The sequence below is a fragment of the Protopterus annectens genome, chromosome 13.part0, assembly GCF_019279795.1.
Source record: "Protopterus annectens isolate FY-2018-M chromosome 13.part0, PAN1.0, whole genome shotgun sequence".
Lineage (NCBI taxonomy): Eukaryota > Metazoa > Chordata > Ceratodontiformes > Protopteridae > Protopterus > Protopterus annectens.
The window spans coordinates 409,846,514-409,864,132 of NC_056747.1; the positions used below are offsets into that span (position 1 = coordinate 409,846,514).

The window sequence follows — 17,619 nt, forward strand, 5'->3', positions numbered from 1 at the left end:
GTTTCTACCTAGCATCTAATTTTTGATCCTACTGTCATTTGTACATCTCGCCTTCTGTATCAACCCTTGGTAGTCACTTATTTCTGTCAAAGATCATAAAAAGGTCTGTATGCACCTAGCAGCTTTGAGGAAGTATCAGCAAATGACTTCCATCAGTCACAGCCAAACGATAAAAAGTATAACTGTATTCTCCCATACCTACATAGTAGCCATATGCCTTTGTGATATGCAGTGATGCTGAGAAGACTGTACTACCACAGTTTTATAAGTGTAACTACAGGGCATCCAACTGCAACCATGTAGTAGGGTTACCACCTCTCCCTGTTTGTAAGGGACAATCCCACTTTGGGCAGTTTTGTCCTGAGAAGAAATCTAAAAAAATTGCAAATGCTCTGAGATTAAGACAAAACATATTTGCTAAGTTTTCTTGCATTAAACAGTTATTTTGTGTCCAAAACACCTAAATATTATATGAAATAGCATAAGCAACTAAAATGCTACAAGAATAAGCTTTTATTTTGGCAAAAACAGTGAAGTTCAATCCTTTGCACTGGCTGTGGGCATGTTTTGTCCTGCAAAATCGCACTTTTCTACAAAAAGGTGACAACTCTACCACGTAGCGTTCATGGCAGCTTTTTTGCTTGCCCACGTGCTCCATCAAGTTGCCCTTAGTGGGCAGTGCAGTAGTACAGTGATGCGCACATTTCCACCAAGATGAGAGGCTTAGTCATCACCCACAGTGCCCTGCTTCCTCTTACCATGTCTCCTGTGTTTGAGCCACTTAGTGTGCCCAGGTTACCTATGAAATTAGGTGTAGAGTCCATGCACTAGTGGGCCAGGTGTACCTTGCAACATTTGCGTGATATATGCAAATCATTTGCATGATGCAGTCCTTTACCCCTCCCCATAGCTCGTAGTGAAACCAGATTTTTACTTACCGCACTGCTGCTGCTTGTAGCAAGCAGTAGTATATTTGCCACACTGCAGTGCCTCCTCTCCCTAATCACAGAGAGAAAAGGCACACACTGAAAGAAAAAAATGCTATTAATTCACCTGCCAAAACCCTTCCATGATTATTCAGCAGACCTTTTTCTTGGTAATTAGCTGTATATGGCTAAGGATACTGGGTTAGTTATTTCCCCCTTCTTGTAGCATATGCATTCTTTCAGATGTTGCCATCTTCTCTCTCTACACTTCACAGTCTGAAATCACCATGTTTCTCATACTTGCTACTACCAGTCCCAAGTGTGACTGATTCCTGTTGTAGCTTTCCCTATTAGTGTATGTATTCTTTTCAACCTAACTTGGATAGGATATGTGCTATCCTATCTTAAGGTCTCTTCTGCTGAATTTTCACATCTTTCATTTATTCCTGCTGTGGTAGCTTCCCTTATAGGATGTGTTAGACTTGCAAGGACTGTTGAAAGGTTCAGTAGTGAAACCGATTTTCTGAGGTTTCTTAGCTTCTCACCAGCATTAGGCATACTGTGCCGATTGTCATTAATTCTTTTATTTTTCTTAATGAGGATAAACAAACGTTTGTCCTACATGTGCATAGACATTACTGAGTATGTCAACTTCCATTTTATTTCGGTACTATGAACATAAAAAGGGTAGTAGAGCAGGATTTTGTGAAGACAAACAAGGTGTAAAATTGGAGAAAGAATTATGACCAACCTTTGTTATGCCAGTGGTACCACACTGCTTGCTGAGAGTGAAGATGATCTGAAATTTCAGCTTATCAAGATTAAACAAGACAGACTCAAAATAAGTTTGCACCTGAACATGAGGACAGTTATCCTAATAATTGGTAAAATCAGTACATTTATTCCAAATTGAAAAGAAATAGTAACAGTAGACAGCTTCAGCATGCTGGGATCAGTAATCAGTAATGGTATGACAAGCAGTCAAGAAAGCTGATGGGGCAATCCAGTCTTGGCACAGCGGCCATGAAGAAACTAGACAATATGTTCAAGTGCAGAGATGTGTCTTGGTATATGAAGATTTTATTTATTTTATTTTATTTTACATTTGTTAACCGGGCTAATCTGGCTAGATACATGTCCATTTTCAGCAGAGGCCCGAGGAGAAAAGCTCCACTATCAGAATAAGACAATACATTTACAAAAACATTTCTAAATTAATACTAACAAAATGTACTGAGACAATATACAGTTTACCTGGACTCATCTGAGTAGGTAACAAACAGAGTTCAGTTAAGCGGCTAAGGAGATAAGCTCCAGCATCTAAAATACAAAGTTAAGTTAAGAGACATCAATAGTCAAGTTAAAAAATATTATCGTTAGTCAATAGTCATGATATCAGATTAGGAAATTTGCAGAAGCAAGAAATCTGTTGGTATCAAGTGTTAAAAGAGCAGGTTTGGCAGTTAACAGGTAATTAAGTAGTTAAAGATGAGGAAAAGGGGAAAAATAAGGTAGACAGAAAGTGGGGATAGAATATAATTTGATTGGAAAAAGTATTATGAGTTTGGTAAAGGGTGGGAGTGTCCAGTTGGAAAAAGGAGAGGGTGGAAACAGGATAGTGATGAAATGCCAAGGTAGCAGGATTATAGGAGGTCAGCTAAAGATAGAAAGAGATGGAAAGAAGATAGCTAGAAGGGGAGGTAAGCAAAAATTGAGAGATAAAAGAGTGAAGGTCCAGTAAAGGGGCTGATGAAGTCAGTCTAAGTTAGAACGGGAGTGGAAAGAAATACACAAGTAGCAGACTGGAGAGAGTAATAAAGAGTGCTGAGCTCAGTCAGGATTGGAGCAGGGACATAGCCAGTGAATTAGTAGGTGAGTTTTTATCTGTTTTTTGAAAAGGTGACATGAGGTTAGGGAGGTCAGTTCTGTGGGAAGTTTATTCCAGTAAGAACCGATAGTGTTTGCAAATAGGGAATCACCTGATTTGTTATGAGATTTCAAAGTAGTAACTAGTAGCTTGTTGGCTGATCTAAGTGTCGTGAGATTTTTATAAGGTGTGATGAGTTTATTTAGTATGGGTATATTGGAGGGGTAATGAAGAATTTTAAAAGTGATGATCAGTTGTTGTAGGAGTATTAGGTTTGGGAGTTCAAGCCAGTTTAGTTTCTTTAAGTTAAGACAGTGGTGAGTTTGGAATGGAGAGCCAGTGGCAAATCTGGCTATACTGTGGTAGGCAGTATTCAGTTTCTGAAGATTAGCTTTAGATAAATTGATAAAGGAGGGAGAGGTGTAAATTAATGTAGAGATAAGGTGAGTTTGGGCGAGGGCTACTCGGGAAGTAGCAGTGAGATAGGGCTTGAGCCTGTATAGGGCACCAATCTTTTATTGACTGTCTTGATAGTTAAATCAATGTGATAGTCAAAATTTAGCTGGTTGTCTATGGTGACGCCTAGCAGTTTAGTGCAGCTGTCAGGTTTGATGACAGTGCCATTACAGGATGTTATTGAAAAAGATTGGGGTGGATTTACAGGTTGGGGTAAAGAGTAGTAGTTTGGTTTTTTTGGGATTTAGGAGGAGACAGATATGTTTAAACCATTTTTCTGCTGCAGTGAAGACTACTTGGGTAGCAGAGTGGAGTTCTGCTGGGGAAGAAGCAGAGCAGATGAGAGTGGAATCATCTGCATATTGTATACATGTGGATGTTGGGAGGGAATTGGGCAGATTATTAATGAAAATAGAGAAAAGTAGGGGACCTAGGATGGATCCTTGTGGGACTCCAATAGTAATTGGGAGTTGAGTGGATAAATGGCTGTCCCAAAGGACTGCTTGTTTTCTATTAGTCAAGTATGAGTTGAACCACTGTAATGCTTGTGAATCCAGAGATAGGGATTTTAAGGTATCGAGGAGAAGTTGATGGTTGACCATATCGAATGCTTTTGAGAGGTCCAAGAATAGTGCAGATGAGAACAGGTTGTTATTTCGGTTTTTATTTATAGTGTCAGAGAAGGAGAGATTCATCTGGCCAAGGCTGTGATATTTTCAGTAACATCATGTAGATGTAAAAGTTGGAGAGTGAAAAAAACATGACTGTAAGAAAACTGATACCTTTGAATTAGGTGTAGTGTTTTTGCATTATCATTCTTTTTAACAAAAGATGAATGTTGTGGGTTGTTTAACCTCAGTGTGTTGTATTGTCTGAACCAGTGGTACATTTTTTTATGGGGGGGCTCCTTTCTTCACTGTAATGCGACTACGGATTTGGTATATGTAACTTAGAGGGGTATGGCAGGGTACAGAAGGCTTACCCCCTGCAAATAAATACGTTTTTTTTTTTGTTTTGTTTTTGTTTTTTGCTGTTTTCAATTTACTGTTTCAGAGTTGAGCTTTCAGAAAATTGTAAATCAAAATGTGGTGACTCAACTAGCAAAACTTTTGAGTTATGATGGTTGTAAAAAATGCTGTGTGTACCATTGACTGACTGAAAAATAAACTGACCAGTATAATGAGGAAAAAAGGTCACAGTATTTATATGGCAAAACTCTGACTTCCATATTTTGGATATAATATGTAGAGAGACAAATAGAAAATGAAGTCATGTTTGTGAAAGTCGAAGGTCACTGTATGAGAGGAAGACCCATAGTGCAATGGATTGATACAATAACTAAACACTAACAGAGACATCCATTGCTGTACTCATCTGATTGAAGACATAAAGTTCAGGGCAACTGTCCATAGAGTCGACAGACAAAAAAGATTATTAAAAGTACAATCTCAGCATTGTGCCACAAAAAAAGTTTTTCTCACATTTTCTGCAGCTAGTACATTGTACATTTTCCCTCATGCCTTATAATTTTTTACCTCTTACCTCACTGCAGTTTCCTCATTACTGGGCACTGCTACCTGCTATTAGCACCACCTTTCTAGTCTGTTCCATTTAATAACAATTTATTAAGCAGCATGTTTGTAAGATTTGCAAGAGACCTGCATAGTGTTTCTATATTCCACCACCTCCACTAAGCATCGTTCATCCCTTTTCTGCCTTCTTCCCTCCCCAAAAAGAATGAAGTCAGGGTAGGGTAACAAATAACACTAGTGCACTTGTCCTCCAGTACTTCCCTGGTGTTGGCATATGTTTGAACACTGGTATGCAGCAGGCAGTCTGTCCATTTATCAGAACCTCATCTCTTCCCTGGAGAAAGCTGTCTGTTGCTGTCTGTGCCTACTGTGCCTTTCACCACAACTTTCCATTCCCAAACTTTTGTTCCTGGTGTACAGATACAAATTTAACTCCTTTACTTTCAAGTTGTTATGCTAGTCAGTTTATGGATGCCTGTGTGCACTTAAAATGTGAGTTGTGGCTTGCCTTTGCATGTTCTGTGTCAAAATATCAGGGATGTGGAAACTAGAAAATGTAAAGCATTAAGCTCTTAGTTTCTTATTAAAGACAAACTATAGAATGTTGTACAGTATGATATGCTATCTTGTGTTTATGTTCTTGCTGTTGGCCTCCTCACGTAATCACTACTTGATCTCTGATCAGTAATGTGAACCCTTTGACAGGATCCATTGTCCACTGAAATCATGTTTAGTCCAAGTATACACCATGTTCCCTGTCTGAAATAAATTTTACTATTAGAATGCTAAGCTTTAGTTTGAAAATATGAAAAACAAATATTTTATTAGTTGCAGAGCCACTAGAAGCCTCGTTTTCCTCTGTATTCTGATCTTGTAAATATTCCTGCCATCTGCAAAGTATTATCTTGGTTTCTTTTATCCTGAGTTAGACTGATTGGAGGTTGTGGAAAGGAGGAATATAAATTAATGCTGTCTGTTAAGTATAGTGCCCGCAGAAGGCAGACATAGGAGTTAGGTGAGTGCATAGTAATCCTTGCTACTGCAGAAAACATATTGCTACTGCACTCATATTGTGTCAGCCTCACTCTGCTGGGCTTAAGACCCAGTCTCACCATGCTACAAGGCAGTTCATTGTAACATACGTACATAGCATTATGCAAAGGTTGGTATTTGGATAGTATGTCCTTTAAAGTAAAGTTATTCTGACTTGCTAAGGACATTATTTCAGTTATGTAGTTGCTGGCACATGGGTATTTAATAAAAATATTTTGCTTAATGTGAACATTTTTCAGAGACAGACATAACTTCTTAATGGCTTTTGATAATTTATTAACTCTCCTACAGGAAAACTGAGTGCAGTATGCATACATAACTGTATCTTAATGTACATTAACTTTGATAACCCGTTCTTCCTTTTCAAGGTCCTGGGATGGATTGGGGGCTGGAACTACCTTGCCAAGCTGAAGGCATAAGTTAGAGGACTAGTCCTGGATAATATGCTAATCCATCACAGAATACATGTAAGCGCACAGTGTCTGAACACATTTAGAAGAGTGACAGTTTGTCTGCTGGCATATAAGAGAAGAACACAGGCTAAAACCCATGTTTGTGTAATGTTCTGCAACTCAACATTGCTAAGAGTAGGGTTTGTGGGGGTAGTAGAAATAATTGATGTCTTCAGGACTGTGGAAGTGAAGCCTAACTTAAGCTTGTTGGGTTGTGTTTTCACAGTGTACAACCAAAGGAACACAGGTTTTGCTATGTCCTATTGTGTGTGCAGTGTATAGTGTAATAGTTTAAAATTTTTATTTATGTGCCTTATCTCACCACTGCATTGAAAGCTGAATTTTTTTGCCTGCCCTTTCTGTGCAGGAAGCTGAAGCTGCTCATGATATCCTGGCGTTTTTAACGGGTCAGGAAGAGATAGAAGCTATGGCTAAGACATGCCGCGACATTTCCAAGCACCTACCAGATGGCTGCCCTCAGATGGTGGTGGTTCCGCTGTATGCATCTCTGCCACCCACTCAGCAGCTCCGAGTGTTTCAGAGTGTACCAAAGGTGAGCAGTTTTTGTAAGTTAGACCACTGTCAGAGACCAAAGAAAATTATAGTATAAGTTTTAGCCTTGGGAGTAAGCTTGAACTTAATTTATGAGAAACTTGCATTTTGTACTAACATGATTATTGATTTTTTTGGAGTTTTTTTCTCTTTGAAGAGTCTGTCAGACAACAGTGCATTACAGATGGGAGCATTATGTCTCACCAAGCAAATTTCTTTAAGTGAAAGTAATTGAGGTAGATATTAGTGTTTTTATGTAATTTCAATAATTCCCATATTTTACTGTGACGTCTAGTTCTGGTTGAATACCTTTTTATTTAAGGTGACTCAACTGTTGGACAACCGTTATAAATTTTGTAAAGTAGCAAGACAATTTTGCACATTTGTGGCTGATACTCTGTCACATGATTTTTACTTCACCAGTGCTAGTTAGATAAAAAATGGGGAGAGTGGACCAAAACAGTGCCTACTGAATTTTCTCTCATTTTTATGCTTCGATCGTGTTATATTTTTCATTTCTTTCCAGTTATGTGCAAAAGAAATTAGTAGGAGAGATTTATGAAGATAGTTGTATATCTAGAATCCATAGAGTATAGAAATCCTTATGTGATCCTGAAAGTGAATACATTTCGCTGTCCAAAGATGATTTACCCTTGCCTTCTCTCACTGCCTTACTTGCACGTTCTTGAAGTAGAACTGTTTTGTTTAAAGAAGTAAACCATTATATAGTGCTAATGCTTTCATTATGCTTTTGTGTCAGGACTCTGTACCACTAGGATTACAAGTAAATGTGTACATTTTGGTGGGGGGGGGTCATGAAATGATACAAAATGTTAAAAAAAAAAGTTTACACTTAAGGTCAAAGGTCAGATTTGCTAGTATCACGTATTTGTATAGCTTGAAATACAGATGGATGTGGTATTAGTCTTAGTAGCTATATCGCACCATTAATTGCTAATTGTTCATTTACATATGTCGGAGGCAGTGCTGTGTATTGTAACGTTTGTGGTCTTCACTAACATAAATGCTTGTATCTGTGTAATTACTGAGACCTGGTTTCAGTCCAATGACTGCAATTCCTGTATACAAGGGCCTAGTGCCTATCATGCCATTAGGCCTTTAGGTAACTGCAGGGAAGTATTTCTTTTTGTCAGAAAAATATCATCTCACATCATATTACCCATGACCCTGACTTAGAGTTCCTGGGTATCCAAAATCACCTTTAACATAGCCAACTATTACTTAATTCCTAGGAAGAAATCCCTTCAGTGTCCCTCAAAGTTCATGGAAATTACCTTAATACCATTGAGGGATTAAATATCAGAACAAATACTCAAGCATTGACTGGCATACTTACACCTCTAAAAATGGGTAAGCTTTGCATTTCCTAGACTTCAGTACCATTTCACTGGAGCAAATTGTAAAATTATCCACTAAAAGCAGTAATGTCCTTTACCTGGTACATGCCAACCTAGCCCCCAACTGTACACCACCACTGATTTCCTCCTTATTGGTTAAATCTGAATACAAATCATTTGTCTTCCCTATCATGCCTGGTGGTACCACCTCATCAACTAATGAGGCCATCTTTAGAGATTTCTCTGGGCCAAACCTACTTCAGCTTGTAGAAGACCTACTAAAAATTCCCAGCAATCCCACTAACATGCCCAACTCAAAGTGCTGACACATCTCCCATTAAGTGATATATAGGTCAAACCAAAAGAATGGTTAAAGTTTGAATATTGGAACACCTAGGGGATATTAGAAATAAATGTTTGGAGAGTCTACTTGCTGATCATTTCCACAGGGTACATGGAAGACTTGATGATAGTTTGTTTTTTTGTGTGTTAGCTAAGCCGCATTTGATGGGTGGAGGCAATTTTGCATTAAAATTGTTTGAATTGTAAAGTAGATTCATTTTGAATTACAGGACATTAACACCCAAAGGGCTGAATTTAGATATTATTTTGAACATTTGAATTTCATATATTTGTATTTATGATGTTGTTGCCATTGGTATTGTATTTATAATATTGGTTGTTCACATCTTTGCAAATGTGTCAGCACTTTAAGGATGTTTATTATGTAATTATTTAATTGCTGATATTAATTAAAAATGACTGCATGGTGTGTTGTAAATTATTCCCTTGAAGGTACCAGAACAACAGTAAAGTTCTTTGCAGCTTCTCAGTGGCTCCAGGTGTTGTGTTTTTTTGGTTTCATTAGTATTTTGTGTGTATTACATCTCTGATTTTTACCAGCGCTTTAACAGCTTTATAGAAAAGGCTGTACCCATCTGTCCTAAATGTAATTGTAAATTCAAGAATAAACCTCACTGGTGGAACTCCTTGTAATAATAAATTGTATGCCAAAAAAAGGAAAATAATGAAAAGTTGTAAGAAATCCCCATTCCCCTACTTCAAGACCCACTTAAATATGTCAGCCTGGAACTGCCTAGAAAATAGCATGATGATCGGGTGCTAAAACAACTGCTGTGTATGTGTATAAATAAGAAAACACCAAAAAATGCTAAAAGTAAAATGTATTTTGGGCTTTAATTCAGTGTAAAGGACTATATCAGAATGCATGAAACAGTAATAGCAGTGCTTATGTAATCAGTGAACATCGTGTGTCTAATTTGTACATGATTAGCTGACAAATCCAGTTCAAGATTTAAAACTGCTAACGAGAGTTAACTATACAATATAATATATCAAAAACATACATAGTTTTTAACCTTGTTTTTATAATTCATTTAAAATGCTTTTTTCATTCAACCCAGGGGTTTTGCATGCTTGCAACCAAAGTTGCCACCGAGTTTATTTCTGTTCTGTTATGTTTTTGTAATCTCCTCTCTTAAATCAGTTGGAACATGTTGCAATACAAAAAAAAAATCTCCTGTTTAGGAAGATTACATACATGCTTATACAATTCAATATTTAAAACTTTAATTTTAATGTTGTATTGGTGTTCCAAAATATGCTTCCTAAGACTCCCAATCCTTATTCCAACATAAAAAGCATCACAAAATTGGCATAAAGCAATGTAAACCAATCCATTGGAATCACAGGTGTAGTATCTGGTACTGTAAATAAACCTGTCACAAAAAGACAAATGTACAACTCACACATTGGAAATATGCCAAGCTTTACATGTACTGCATCTATATGTCCTGTTACCCTCATTAGTAACCATTGGCATATAATAAAAGTGATAATTTTTCAATAACCTTTCAATATTATTGCTCTTAATATAACATTGTATAGAGTATTTTACCCACCACTTTGACAATTTCACTATTTTTTCCAGTAATCTTCCAGTTGTTAAATAGTAAATGATGAATATTCTGAGCAATCTGCAGACATATCTAAACAAAAATATGTAATGTGTTTGGTGACGTTAAGCAAAATTAGTGGGAAATGTTTCTATTTCTGTTACAAAACAGCCATATTAATTAAAATCAGCAGTATCATGTAACCTGTCTTAGTTAAAAGGTAAATATGATGTTCTTCATGTTTCACTATTGCAGTCCTCACCTGTGGGTTATCCCTACTGTGGTAACCCTTGGCCGGCCCGAATAACACAGTCAATGTTTTTTCTGCGTCAGCTGCTGTCACTTGTAGACTGATGTCAGGTCATTGGTGCTATAAAGCAAGGCAACTAACGCAATTACATCAGTCATTCTTGATGTGGAGCCTGTAGCAGAAGCAGTTTGCAAGTGTGCCAGTCGGTCACTACCAGAGTTCGGATCACAGCTGAAAACGTCTAAAGCTAAGTACCCCATTGGGGATCTCTTTTTCTTGCACTAACCGATGTCCGAAAAAGTTAACAATTGCCTCACCTGTGGAAAGCAAATCCCGACCGAGACTTCCATTCTTATGTTTAGGCCCAGACCATGACATAGCCCGCTGTCAGTTCTGTGCCCTCTTTAAAGCAAGGACTATACATCGGAGAGCTCTTTGTTGATAGCTATTTTCGTCCTCTGTCTTCTCATATGGCGTCGGTTAGTCAACCATCAGCAGAACCTCTGAAAAAGCATAAGGATAAGGATAGAGACAGACCTCACAAGGCCAAGCCTTCCGACGACTACTCGGCTAAACAGGTAGGCAGCACTCCGGAATTCAGTGAGGAGCTTTTGCAGCCCCTGATGCCCAATGCAATTGCCATGCAGGCCTTTACTGAGACCCTTTCGGAGTCCGGTATGCCGCAGTCTTCATCATCAGAGCCTTTGGCTGTCTCTGCCTCGGTTGGGTCCGGAGCCGCTAGGCAGCTACCGGCTTCAGAAGATTTCTTTTGCACTACCGATTTCAGTCAGAAACTGACGTCTTCTCACCCGACTACCGTTAATCTCAGACCGATGACTTCTGTTAGGCCTAGAAGCCAGGCCACTCCTAGGAAATCTTCCTCTAGACACCATCTTCTCCCGCCCCTCCACGCCAGACCCAGATGCTTAAGATGGCGGAAGATCTTATTTTCCTTATCAGGGGCAGTTAGGCTTCTTCATCTAAAAGAAAAAGACTCCATTCTCCAGAATTATTGACAGAGCAGTATTCTGAGGAATCGGAGTATTCAGACTTGGAAGAGGATCAGCAACCTCTTGCTGCTTATGAGGATTCAGATGTAGAGGAATCCATTTCTTCTGCCTCCCCACCAGAAGACATTTCCTTTGGGGAAACCCTCCATACCCTCAGGGAGCATTTCCAATGGGAATCTCAGGACTTCTCTCAATTCAAGAAAAGGCTAAGAGAATTTCTAGACCTTCCTCACCACAGACCTCTTGCCATCCCCCCTGTTTTAGATGTGGTGGATGATGATTTCCTGACCCCCTTCCTCCTGCTCCCAGTAACCCTGATAGGTATTACAGGGTACCAGACACCCACAAATTCCTTTACAGAAATCCTGCTGCAGACCCGGAGGTCATTACACAGGGCCCAAAAGGAGCCAGGGCAAGTTCAGCAAAGAACCCTACACCTTCTGATATAGAGGCCAGAGCTCTGGATAGATGGGGAAAAAATGTGTACTCCTCTGTAACCTTAGCCATCAGAGCTCTCAACTGTCGGTTCCATATGTTAAAATATCAACAGCACACTTTGGAACTATTAAAGCAAAAGATTTCTACTTTTCCTGACTGTGCCGATTCTAAGGAGCTAGCATATTTATTGCACTCCTCTTGTCAAGTGACTAGGCATTCTTTACACTGCAGATATGATGCACTAGAAGCCTCTAGCAGGACAGCATTGTCTGGATCTGTCATTCGGAGACCTGCATGGTTGAAGGAAAAACCTCTACCTGATCATGTCAAGTCTAAGTTAATTGATGCACATTTGGACAAAACCACTAATTTGGGGAAAAAGCAGAAGAGGTGCTTAAGAAAATGGAAGACAAAGCAAAATCTATACAAACAGTAAAAGATTTCTTTCAAGTTCAAACACCTAGATTCAGCAGGAACTTTTCCTCTAAGCACTGGTCCTTTCCTGCCCATAGCAGACAAGGGCAAGCTAAGCCCCGCAGGCACAGGCCACCCAGGTCCCTACAGCAGGGACAACAGAGAACCAAACAATAGACCACATCCGCCTCCAAGGCAGGGAGTTCTATGCCATCCTTCCATGGCAAAAACTCTCAATGACTCCCTTACCCCCCTCTGCCCTCCCTTCACCCAAAAGCTTGGAGGAAGGCTGTCCCTCTGCAAAGAAAATTGTCTGTCTGTAACCAAGGACAAATGGGTCTTAAAGATCCTTTTTTAAGGGATACAAATTCAATTTCTACGAACTCCCAGTCCCCAAAGGGTACCCAGACTTGCCCCTAAATCAGTGGGCAGAGGGATTAAAACAAGTCCAAACCATCATATCCCAGGGGGCAGTAGAACCTATTCCCACAGATCAAGCAGGCAAATGCTTTTATTCCAGGCTATTCCATGTTCCCAGAAAGGAGGGCACTTGGCGCTCCATCCTGGATCTATCTATTCTGAACACCTCCCTGGCAGTCCCCAAATTCAAAATCCTAAGCTTGCAGCAGCTGCTGCCTATGCTGACAAAAAATGCCTGGTTAGTGACCCTCGACCTAAAAGATGCATACCTCCATATCCCCATAAGGGAGTCCTGCAGAAAATTTCTGTGTTTCAGAGCAGGCTCACAGCACTTTCAGTTCTCTGCTCTTCCCTTTGGCTTATCTACTTTTCACTAAATACCTGGCCCAGGCCATAGCATTCTGCAGACCGAAAAATATTCAGATTTATCCCTATCTGGATGACTGCTTCATCCAAGCAGAGAGCAAAGAAAAGCTCCTGCAGGACTTGCTCTTCGTCAAAACTCTTCTCACTTCGTTGGGATTCACCATCAATGAGAGGAAATCAAAGCAGACTCCCTCCAGGAGTATCATCTTCCTGGGAGCTGTGCTGGACACAGCATCCCAAATGGCCTTCCTAACCCCAGAGAAGCAGAAATTTATGTCTCTCTACTTTATTCAGTTGACATCCCAAAATCAACTCACAGCAAGGAATTTCTTGCAATCCTTGGGATACATGGCTTCTTGCATCCTTTTGATTCCTCTGGCCAGACTGCACATGAGGAAACTCCAGTGGTACCTAAGGAACCTTTGGTGCCAAGATTCTCAACCTCTGGAGACCTCCCTCCGTCTGATCCCCTGTATAAGGGCAGAGTTGCTCTGGTGGGCAGAGGCATGTGCCAAGCACCAGGGTCTCCCCTTCATCCATCGCCAACAGGCCAGACCCTCACCACAGATGCTTCAGAAGCCACTTGGGATGCCCACCTAGGGGGCAGGTACACCCAGGGCCTTTGTGATGCCCAACACCTTCCCTTGCACATCAACCAGAAGGAAATTATTGCAGTACAGAAGGCTCTGACATCTTTCTGGCCTCATCTCAGACCAGGAGTTCTCCATGTCAAAACGGACAACACCACAATAATGTGGTACATCAACAAACAGGGAGGGACTCAATCTTACCCCCTGTGCAGGCTAGCCGTGAGCCTCTGGCTGACGGCCTCATCCATGGGATAACACCTTATAGCCCAATACCTCCCAGGAATCAACAACACCCTGGCAGACCACTTAGGCAGACACATTGTGGACCCCCACAAATGGCAGCTCCACGGAAATATCTTCCACAAAGTCACTCAAGTGTAGGGAAACCCAGAGGTAGACCTATTTGCTTCGCACTTCAACCATCAGCTAAAGAAATTTTGCAACAGGGAATTTCACCACCTAGCATGGAAGGTGGATCCCTCTTTTTGTATGCCTTCCCCCCTCTTCCTCTTGTTCCCAAGGTACTCATCGAGATCAGGGAGGAGAGGCCCAAGGCCTTCCTCATTGCTCCAGATTGGCCCAGGCAATATTGGTACCCCTTGTTGCACAGCCTCACATCTCATCCACCCTGGCAGCTTCCACAGATCCCAAACCTCTTGACTCAAGCAAGGGGGGAAATGCTGCACCCAGACTTGCAGACTCTCAAGCTGTCAACATGGCTGATAACTCCCAAGGGAAGGACCCCTGCTAAGCAAACAGGTGCTGGACATTCTCAGTGAGGCCCAGAAGGCCAAGCACCAGAAGATCTTAAGCAGAAAAATGGAAAAGATTCTGCTGCTGGTGCCAGGCCAGAGGGGCCGGTTCCTCCCTACCTACTGTCCCTCTCATCCTGGAATATCTATCGGAGTTACTGAATAGTGGTCTCTCCTTCTCTTTGGTTAAGATTCATGCTTCAGCCATTTCTGCTCAGTTTAATACAGACCAGCTCTTGTTCTCTCACCCTTTAATTAAGCAATTCCTAAGAGGGTCTTCCAAAATTAGGCCTCCCACGCCAGCCTGGGACCTTAACTTTGTTCTGGAAAAACTGACCCTACTCCCCTTTTGAACATGCTGCCTCAGCAGAATTGAAATTCCTCTCTTAGAAGACTGCCCTTTTGCTGGCCATCATTTCAGCCAAAAAGGTGTCTGAACTGCAGGCACTGATGGCCATTGAGCCCTTCATCATTTTCCATGCAGACAGGGTGTCCCTTAAGACTAACCCCTCCATTATGCCCAAGGTGATATCTAATATGACTCTCAACCAGGCCATTCATCTGCCTACTTTCTTCCCCAACCCTCAAAACAAGGGGGAAAGAATACTGCACTCTCTGGATGTGCACAGGCAGCTCAGGTACTACCTGGACCATACTAAACCCTTCAGAAAAATAGACCAACTTCTTGTCAGTTTTGCCTTGGGGGCAGAGGGGAACCCCATCTCCAAGCAGACTATCTCTAAATGGATATCACACTGTATCTATTTCTGCTACAGATTTCATGGGAAACCTCCCCCTCAGTCTGTTCGGACCCATTCTACTAGGGCAGCCTCCACTTCCACATCATTCCACAGATGAGTCCCCACCAGGGACATCTTGGAAGCTGCCTCCTGGACCTCTGCCCATACCTTCACAAAGCATTAACACCTTCCTCTTTTCTCCAAAGCTAAGACAGGGTTTGCATCTGCAGTACTGCAGGACCTCCTTACCCTGTCTAGGTCTCTTCACTATCCTACCACCCCTCTATTCAGCTATGGGAATATTACCACAGGTGATGACTGCAATAGTGAATCATGAAGAACATAGTACAGTTGTGTACACTTACCATAAATGTAGATGTTTGAGTGTATTCACTGTTGCAGTCCTGGTTTCCCTCCCTCCTTCCCCCTTGTATCTTCTTTCCTTTGGGAGACATAAGCTTCTTGGGGTGGTTGTTCACCACCACGTCTTCTGTGCTTTATGTCCTGAGGCTTCTGTTTAGTTAGGCCAAGAAAAACTGATGTAATGGTGTCCGCTGCCTTGCTTTATAGCACTGACAACCTGACGTCAGTCTACAGGCGACAGCAGCTGTTGCAGAAAAACATTGACTCTGGTATTCAGGCCGGCCGAAGATTACCACAGCAGGGATAACCCACAGATGATGACTGCAATAGTGAATACACTCGAACATCTACATTTATGGTAAGTGTATACAACTGTACTTTCTACTGATTTCAAAAATAGGCCGGAGGCCCTTATAAATTGACCTTTAGGAATATTCTTTTTAAGTAAAAAAAATGGTGATTGCTGGTGTAGTGTAAGCAACTGTTAACTGCAATCTCCTTCCTGTAAATCTCGCTTTCAAATTGGGACCTAAACAAATCAAAAGTAATTGTGATATCCCAAAAGTTACCCACATTACCCAAAGAAAATGTGAGAAAAGATGTACTAACTTTTATATGTTTAATAAATGTAATAATTTCTTCTAGCGTACCAGACTAAACAAAAAAATAGATAGTCAACAAACCTAGTTTAAAGTTTTATCCTGTCAAATAAAGGAATAAAAGATAAAATTTCTAGATCTTACCATCCCATCAGTAAATTTGCAAATGATGAGGCTACTGTGGCCCCCGATTTCCCTTGACTTGTTAATAGCAAGAATTAAAATTAAAAAAAATATTATTCAACAATTAACTCCCTTAATGAACATATGTTACTGATTTTATTGTTGGACCATTTGATATATTTGGAAACATAACTATGTAAAAATTGCAAATCCTCTGTGATAAATATAGAAGTGAACAGTGCTTTGACATCAACAGTTAAACAACAAAATTTCATTAGTATCTGGAACATACATTTTAGGTTTATTCAAAAATTACCAAGAATCTTTAATATAAAATGGAAAAGCTTGAGCAACTGGAATTAAAAAAAAATATTCATATAAATTGAAATAGCTTCTGTCACCAAACTCGTTGCAGATACAATGGGTCTAAAAGGGGATGGCTTTGAACATTTATGTATTTTGAATATCCCAAACATAACAGTTTTTGGAGGATCATTATTGAGAATGATCCAAATAACCCTGTGTAACTAGATCTAATAGTATACTATCAGTGTATTGATATTTATTATATATTTCATATAAATTCACTTTACTGTATTGAGTAACATTATTGTGCAATTTTTTCCATTTCATAAATAAGAACTATCCCTCCCCCTTATCTTTCTCCATAAATATAAGTTATTTGCTGGTTTTAGTACTTTTAATTCATCTAACTCATCTTTAGACGAATTGTAATAACAATTTTTAGATCTACATGACAATAAACACAAAATTTCAAATTCACCTACATCCTGAAAAGTTTGATGTAATGTGATCCTATCTCGCCTACATTCATTACTGACGGGTTCGGAGCCGAGAGTCGGCTCCGACTCGGCCACTATAACTAGCACAAAGTCTCTCATTGGCTGGGCTAACCCTGTATCCCAGGATGCATCACGCCCAAACCCCCAGATCTCGTTTGCCGCTCCTAGAGTAACGACGTGGTCTCTACTTGGCTGTGGCTAAGTACCCTCTCTTTTGTTTTTTGAACTATAGCTTCTAGTTATACCAAAAAAAAAAAAAAAAAGCTATTCTAATAGCTACGTTGTCTGTTTTATCCATTGTTGTGACTGATTGTGTTTGTTGTGGTAATTTTTCTGTTTGGCGGGCTAGGCCCATTTTAGTTAGAGGGCCTTTGCCCTATCTTGTGTTGCTACTGTTCGGGTGTTTAAATTAGAGCCCTTTCCTCCCTCCCAACCTTGTGTTGCTGAGTGTGTTTGTGCTTATTGGTTTAAATTTGAAGTATTGTTGCTGCTTGTGGATTGTGTTCCTTATGTCGGGCAAGGAACCTAAAGAACATAAGCCATCTGGCTTTAAAAAATGCGCCAAATGTGCGTACAAGAAGTCGCTGACTGATGGCCACGCCATCTGTGTATATTGTCTCGGTGGCCATACACTTGCAG

General features: G+C 40.3%; 1 protein-coding gene across 1 annotated transcript in view; it reads left to right on the forward strand.

The window, feature by feature from the left end:
- Positions 1–17,619, forward strand: part of DHX33 (DEAH-box helicase 33) — a 380,923-nt gene that overhangs the window by 103,165 nt on the left and 260,139 nt on the right. Inside the window, exon 5 of the mRNA XM_044054042.1 lies at positions 6,654–6,839. Coding sequence (XP_043909977.1) covers positions 6,654–6,839 — 186 coding nt within the window. The remainder of the gene's footprint in view (positions 1–6,653; positions 6,840–17,619) is intronic.